An 8,064-nucleotide genomic window follows, 5' to 3' on the forward strand; every position below is an offset into this window, starting at 1 on the left:
CCACCATTGGCCACGCCCCCTCGCGCGTCTCCTAGGCAACGCCCTAGTCGAGCGTCACAAAGCGCCAAAAGATCTTGAAGTCCTTAGCCTACAGGCTCCGCCCTCTTGTCTCCAGGGCAACGCGCAGAGCTCCGCCTTAGATTTCGGAATAGATAGTCGCTCCGCGTCCGCGCTCCCTTGCGCCATGGCTTTCGGCTTAGCTACCATTCCCGAGTCGCTCTCCATCGAGGAAGATTCCTCCTCACAGCCCAGAAAAACTTTTGTCAAATGGGATCTGGGCTCGAAGTTGGAGTCCGTTGCCAAGGAGACCACCACCCCTGGCCCGGACTTCCGGCGCGAGAGAATAGACAGCCCGCCGGATCTTGGCGAACGAGTCCTACCACAGATCCACTTCCTGCGGCCGCGGCCCGCAATCCCGATGTTCTTATTCAGGTGTGGCTCTGGTGTACGGATCGGTCGTCAGACCCGGAACCTCTAAGGGAATCCGAGATTTCAGATCCACATTGCCCCAGTCGTGTCCCCCACTCCAACCCACCCCCGCCGATCCGAGTTCCTCAGATCCCAGGACCCTCCGAAGCCCGGGCTCCGGGCTCCGGGCTCCGGGCTCCGGGCTCCGGGCTCCGGGCTCCGGGCAGTTCCATTTCCAGCCCTCGGAGTGTAGGTTTGACGTCGTGAGGTCCGAGCGCACTTTGAGGTGACACTTGGTGAGGTTCAGGTCTCAGGCCCAAATTTACGTGACAACACGCCTTTCCATTCTCCAGTGTTTCTGGAAAAGCCTTCAGCTCCCGGTTGTTTGGCCCCAATCCTCACAAGCCTCAATGCTGACCTCCTTAACCTTAACCTCCTTAACCCAGCATCAGCCAAGTTCCTACAGAGAATTTATTAAGGAAACGCAATTTGGTTCAAAATGATTGTTTATTACTTGAGAGTATTTCCAACTTTCTCCCTTTTCATTTCCAGTATTGATAAATTAGCTGTGTCACTAGTAAAGAGGATCTTTAAATATTTAGACTCTTTTTTTTTTCCCCTTGAAAATAGGATTTAGACTTGTATGTGAATTCCTCACCTTTAAGCCCGTTTTTCCATCAGCACCTGGGTATGTGGAATTCTTCATAGAAGCCAGAAAAACAGAAATAGAAGGCTTGGATATTGGTTTCTTTGTAATGTGTAAATGTAGGCACACCCAGAAGACAGTAGTTACCTACCGATAGAAAATGAATTGGAAAACATTCATTTTTTAATCTCTTGAAAGGTTTTATTCTTTCCTTCCCCTTTTTAAAACTGGGTTTTCTTGCCCATGCTTATAATCTCAGCACTGGGATGGGAAATTCAAGACCATGCTCAGTTTAAGAGGGAGTTCCAGGCCAGCCTGGGATACATGAGACTCTGTCTCAAAAAATATGTCCTTTTGGGGGGGGGGTCCTAATTATAAAAGCAGTGTATTTTCTGATGATCTTATTGTGCTAACCAATAGAATTTATGAATATAATATAAACTATCATGTTTTTTGTTCCTTCTGTTCCTATGTGTATCAGCCAGCCAGCCATTCCTGTTTCACTTTGTGGAAATGTCCTTTTTTGTTCTTGTTTGTTTGGGAATCTGTATTCAGGGGACATTTCACCAGCACATCTATCATTTCTCTGGTTTCCTTTAAAGTGGTTTGTCAGGCATTGCAAAGGTAATGTACACTAATTAAAACATCAACAACAAAAAGCTGAACACCAGCGAAAGGAATGGCCAGAAACAATCACTGTTAACATTTTGATGTACACGTTTAAGGTTCTGTGCTGGTTAGGTTTTGGCAACTTGAAACAGACTAGAATTACATGGGATGAAGGAGCCTCAGTTGGAAATTGCCTACAGCTGATTGGCATGTGTGCATGTCTGTGGGGCTTTTTCCTAATGATCGACTGGGAGGATGCCACCACTCTGGGTGGTGCTGTCCTTGGGCAGGTGGTTGGGTTGTATTAGAGTCATGAAGAGCAAGCCAGTAAGCAGCTTTCCTGATTTAGTTCCTGCCTCGAGTCCTGTCTCCGGCTTCAATTCACGAGTGACTGTAACCTGTAAGCTGAATGAAGCACTCACCCTCTCAGGTTATTTTTGGTTAGTGTTTTATCACACCGACTAAGAGGCTAAGATAATCCATGTATGTGTGTTATATTTTTTAAAAATATAACACAAAAATCACGTTAGTAATCTACTTAATTACTTGTATTTTATCTGATGACTTAGCACAATTATCCACTTGCTTCCTTGATGAATCCTTGGGTTCCAAATTTTAGAATGTATGAGCAATGGGAAAAAACCATTTCAAGAGCTTCATAGTGCAACTAAATTATCAGAAACTGAAAACTCAGGGGCTTACAACATCCTTTGATGTCATTTATTTGTTGACACATATAGCCCAGGTTAGCTTAATCCACAATGTAACTAATAATAACCTTGAACTTCCCGTCCTCCTGCTTCTGCCTCCCAATAGGTGAGTTTTTACTGGTGCTGGAGATCACCCAGGACAGTGTGCATGCTAAGCACACATTCTACCAACTGAGCCTCATCCCCAGCTCTCCTTGTGGGTGTCTCCAACCCATTGATGCAAATGGGGCCCAGGATTCCCATGAATACTAGCGGTCAACACGACACAACAAACTTAAAACATTGGGAGATGGGGCTTGGGTTGGGGAATCTTTCTGGGTAGATTAATTGTGTTGTCCCTGAGTGTGAACTTTGTCAATGATATTGTTGTCTTGCAATGTCAAAAGGCAGAACACACTTGATAGAGTCTCCAAAATTTCTGTAACTCCCAAACTTCCCTCACTTCCCAGACTCTTTCATTAGACTTCCCTTATTAACTAACCCTGTGTCCACCCAAATTCCCCTCTCTTTTAAAGACAGTTGTCTATCCAGGCTGGCCTAGAGCGCTTCCCCAGTGCTGAGACCGCAGGCATTCACCAATACAATCTGCTTTCCTTTTTCCTTATCCTGTGCTTTTCTACCCCTACTTCCCAGATCCCCCTTAGATCTTGGCTGTGAAGGAAGAACTCCCCACCTCAACCTCTCTCAAATTCATCTTTTGCCTCTACCTTCCAACTTATGTCATCTAAGACCTCCACCTTTGCTCTTATCCTGAAGTTTCTCACAAGATGACCACTCTCAGCATGGTGGGTAGAGCTCGGGGAGAGTGCTTGACTTGCATGTAGCTTTAGGTTCTATCCCAGTGCCACCATAGAGTAACAGTAATGACAATGACAACAACAATTCTTGAGGACTCTTGGGATCCTCTGCTGACCTCTCTTGTGGTCTGCTCTAGACAGTCCTGTGTCCTTCCCAGATGCTTTTCCTTCTTGTTCAGGAAGCAGCCTCTTGGCATACCCTATCTACAGGCAAATCTTGAAGTGGTTTCCTTGATCCTCAGAAAATGAGAAAACCACTTGAAATCCAAGGAGGAGCCAGGTGTGGTGTCACACAGCTTTAGTCACAGCCCTTGGGAAGCAGAGGCAGGTGGATCTCTATGAGTTCCAGGCCAGTTTGGTCTACAGAGTGAGTTCCAAACCAGCCAGAGCTACATAGCAAAACCCTCTCTCAAAAAAAAAACAAAAACAAAACAAACAAACAAAAAAAAACCCACAGAAGTATCTTCTACTATCCCAGCACCTATCAAATCAGGCCTTGACCAGGTGTCTCTAACCTGTGCCATCTTCCCCCACCCACTCTAGTGTATTGAATTCCAGTGATGCAAATGTGAAGAAACTTTTACCCAAGAGCCATTTATCTCGGGTGATTATTCGGGACAACCTCAATGCACAGCGCATGTACGAGATGGAGGTAGGCTATCCGCCAGCTTCTGGGTTGGAACCTGTTAGTGGCCTGGCCATTCTACAGTTGTGCCCAAGTTGCAAAGATCCCCAGAGACACCAGGAAAACATACCCACCAAACTGTAAAAGCAAGGTTTTATTGATTGTTCATCCAACCATGACAGGGATCCCATCTAGCAAGCTGACACAGCAGCCTCCAGAGAGAGTGAAGTTTCCTGTCTTCCGCTAGGTTTTAAAGACAAAGTTACAGAATTGCATCAATAGGTATGGGTTGGTTTCTGATTGGTTGACATTTGGGAACAATCAGGAGAATTTCTTGGTCATATTTTAGCATGAAATACCTGTGTACCAATTAGTTACATTGGTCAGTGCTGAGAGGGAACATTCTGTGGTTTCTATAGCTTTGTCTTGTTACTTGCAGGTGGCCTGTTGTACATAGATACTAATAGTTTTCAGAACTGTATCCTGGAGACTACAGGGGAGGTTTTGATCTCCCTTGGAATTTCTTTTGTGGCTAAACAGTTCCCAGGAACCAAGTACCTAGGAGGCTAGATACCGGGGGGGGGGGAGTTCTGGAGTTTCTGTGTGTTCAGGTTTGGCCTTAGGCTTCGGGAGGCCAGAGGATCTGGAGTTTCTTTTTGTCAGAGGCCTATGTGTCTTCTCTGCAGCCTGTCATGGCTGCTAAAGCAGGGCTGAGTGAGGGTCTGGCCCCTTCATTCCTAGAAGTGAAGCCTTTTAGTTTAGTTTTCCCTTTCACTACACTCATATCTTCTTCCTTCCTAAGATAGCTGCCTATGAAGCCCAGGGTGAAAGTGGGACTCTCAACTCCTAGAGTTAACAGGAGGCCATGAACGTATTTTAAAGCAGGTCCCATCTTTATGGAGGAGACAGATGACACTTGGGGTTAGTGTCTATGTCACACTTGCTCTGCATGCGCTAAAGAGACAGAGAAAGACCTCACATCTTGGCTTGTATCTTGTTTTGTTTCCTCAAAACACATTATCTCCCATGTAGAACCTCAGACTTTTGGCTTCAGTTGACATCAGCACTATCTGGCTAGTATTTTTCTTTTGAAAACTTGTCCCATTTCCAGAAGAGAACTGAGGCTAGCACCAGTAGCAACAAACCCACAGCATGACAAAGACTGAGTAAGGCCCCATGCATGTCCCCTGTGTTAAACTTGCCATGATATGGTCTGGTAGAAATAGGCTGAACTCAGAGATAGGTCAGTTTTATAGGTTCTTAGGTGAGTCAGACTTCCTACATTTTAAAAATAGGCTTTGAAACTCTTTTAGTTATAGGCTCTGTGAAATAGATTTGAATTAGTTTAAGCAGAATAGTGAACTCAAGTTCACATAAGCAAGGATGGATAAGACAGGATGACGCATGCTTCCCAGCTTCCATGGCGGCTCCTGCTGTCTGCCTTTTGAAGTCTGTGTCTCTTTTAGGGATGTACCCCTTTCTACCTTACATACTTGTGCATGTTTCTCACATTCTGATCACACTGTAGTTAGGGGGATCCCCTGCATTGGCTCCCCGAATCCCCTCCTGCAGCAGTTCATTGTAATGCATGACTGAAGGAGTTAAAGGGAGGATTTGTCCTCCCAGCCCTAGAATCTTACTGAGACAGCACAGGAATTAGGGATTGTATGAAGTTAGAATTCCCTGTTATACAAGGGATGTCACAGGGAAGTAGACATATGTAGAGATGTCACAGATGATATGTAGACATCACAAAGATTAGTAAGGACAAGGTTATAGGATTTATGGAAGGAGAAAGAAACAAGATGGACCTCCTTGCTCCTGCAAACTCCATTTCTTTTCTTTTTTTGTTTTTTTCTTTTTCGAGACGGGGTTTCTCTTTGTAGCTTTGGAGCCTATCCTGGCACTCACTCTGTAGACCAGGCTGGCCTCGAACTCACAGAGATCCGCCTGCCTCTGCCTCCTGAGGGCTGGGATTAAAGGTGTGCGCCATCACTGCCTGGCTCAAACTCCATTTTATTTATTTAATTCCCTTACAATCTACACTTATTTATTATTTTTCTGCGGTGTCGGGAATTGGACCTAGGGCCTGGAACACTCTAGGCCAATTTTCTATTGAGCTGCATTCCCAGCCCAGCAAATACCCATTTCCTTAGCTTAGTCTTCAGATCGTTCAGTTGAAATCGGGCTCCGCAGCTGCAGACCGCCAGAGGGCGCCACAGTACCCTATTCTGCTCAATGGCCACTTTACAAATAGGGAACCGGAGGTCTGGTGTGGTCAAAACTTTTTCATGAAATGAATATTGGGTTTAACAGGCATCTTGCCACTTCTAGGTTAGTAGCCTCAGATGTCTCTTACTGCCAAGTGACTTGTTTAACCTAAATTCATCTCTGTTTTTTGTAAGATGAAAGCTTCCGACAAGACCAAGAGAAAAATGAGCAACTTGTACGACTACCTGAAGAAAAAGTTCGTGGCAGATCAGCTGAGAAAGATGCTGCGCTGGAGGCGGGAGTCACTGAGCACCCAGCGGTACTTGGATAAGCAACGTCTCTTCAGACACTCGGCTTAGACGGCAAGCCAGCCACCATACCAGTGGCCTAATGATCTGCCCCAGAAACACAGAACCACCTTGGTGAGAACTAAGGGACTTAGGAACATACTGGTCTCCACCACTGTAAGCAATAAAGGGAAAGCAGCGGATAGAATAGAAGCATAACCTGTCCTCGGTTCTAATTTGCTTTGTTCCACCATCCATATGGCCAACGATGCTTTTTTGGTGGAAGGGGCAGGGTCAAGCCAGTCTCCCTGGTTTGTGTAAACATGGAGACTTCTGTGCCTACTTATTTTTTTCTTTTTCTTTTTTCCTACTTCTCTCTTTCCCTCCACCGTCCTCACTCTCTGTCTCTTTTTCATGTCTGCCCTCCCTCCCTTCCTTCCTTCCTTCCTTCCTTCCTTCCTTCCTTCCTTCCTTCCTTCCTTCTCGTCCTCATTTTGGTGTGGAGACACCTCAGGGATTTGCACATGCTGTCCTCAGCCCTGGTGCACACACCCCTGGGTGACATCTGCTAGCTGCACTGAAGCTGTTGACATCTTAGATGCAAAGGACTGAGAATGACCCTGTGCAATATTTAAGTGGTAAGGAGGTCAGGGTGAGGCACCAGACAGTGTTATTCCTGCCACCCACCAGCTTGGAACCTCTCTGGGTCCCTGTTTCCTCATCTGAAAGAGTCAGGCAGTAGGAAGATAACCTGCGTCCAGGAGCTGGCAGATGACAAGCGCCTGGCCCAGAGCTCTTTCTTTCCAACTGCTGTCCCTCCTGCTGCTTCCTTCTGCGGAACACTTTCAGACCCTCTGCTTCCTCTCTGCCCCCTAAGAGCTTGCTTAAGTCCCATGCTTGCTTTTCTGGTTGACCTTGGCTTTTTCTGGTGGCTTCATTCTGCCTGCAGTATAGCAACTCAAGTCTTGCTCCTTAGCCCTGATTAGACTGTAAGCAAATATTTTAACTTTCTCCCTGATTTCTTTAGTGAGCCACTAAAGAAATTTAAGTGTGTCTGTTTAGTCTATATGTATTCATGTGGTTTCTGTTGCCGTTGATATCTAGTTTTATTCCACTATGATTTGATAATATAAAATAAATTATTTTGATTATTTTATATTGGTCGACTTGCTTTGTAATCTAGAATGTGATCTATTTTAGAGAAGGCTCCATGGGCTGCTGAGAAGATTGCATAGTCTATATCTTTTGGGTAGACTACCCAGTAGGGATCTGTTAAGTCCACTTGATCAATGGTGTGGTTTAACACTGCAGTGTCTTTGTTGATTTTAGTTTGAAAGACCTATCTAGGGATGGGAGTGGTGTTACTGTATCAGGACCTAGCTGGCCTTATGCCCTTTGGTGACTTATAAAATTAAGAACCCCTGATTTTGTGCCTACACATGATGTGTAGTCTTAAAATTGTTGTGTAGTTATCATTGGCAGCTCCTGCTTTCTTTGAGACAGTGTATGCTACCATACCTACCTTAACAATTGTATCTTTCTGAATGATTATACCCTTTATTGGTATAAATTTGCCTTTATCTCTTCTGGGACCAGTACAATGGTTTAGTGGGTAGGGTGCTTGGTGCCAAGCCCGATGATCTGAGTTTGATATCTGGGCCCCACATGGTGGAATGGGAGAACTAATTCCCACAAGTTATCTTTTGACTTCCATGTATGCATGGTGCATGTACACACACACACACACACACACACACACACACACACACAC

The 8,064-nt window shown here is 45.3% G+C and overlaps 1 protein-coding gene across 1 annotated transcript; it reads left to right on the forward strand.

Moving 5' to 3' along the window:
• The first annotated feature begins 39 nt into the window (after positions 1–39).
• Positions 40–7,449, forward strand: CUNH5orf52 (chromosome unknown C5orf52 homolog). Its single transcript, XM_027387296.2, has 3 exons — positions 40–432; positions 3,714–3,822; positions 6,201–7,449. Exons 1-3 carry the CDS (start codon positions 185–187, stop codon positions 6,363–6,365), a joined length of 522 nt encoding a protein of 173 aa, XP_027243097.1. The 5' UTR covers positions 40–184; the 3' UTR covers positions 6,366–7,449.
• Positions 7,450–8,064: the final 615 nt, after the last annotated feature.

Source organism: Cricetulus griseus, assembly GCF_003668045.3.
Source record: "Cricetulus griseus strain 17A/GY chromosome 1 unlocalized genomic scaffold, alternate assembly CriGri-PICRH-1.0 chr1_1, whole genome shotgun sequence".
NCBI classification, from domain to species: Eukaryota; Metazoa; Chordata; class Mammalia; order Rodentia; family Cricetidae; genus Cricetulus; species Cricetulus griseus.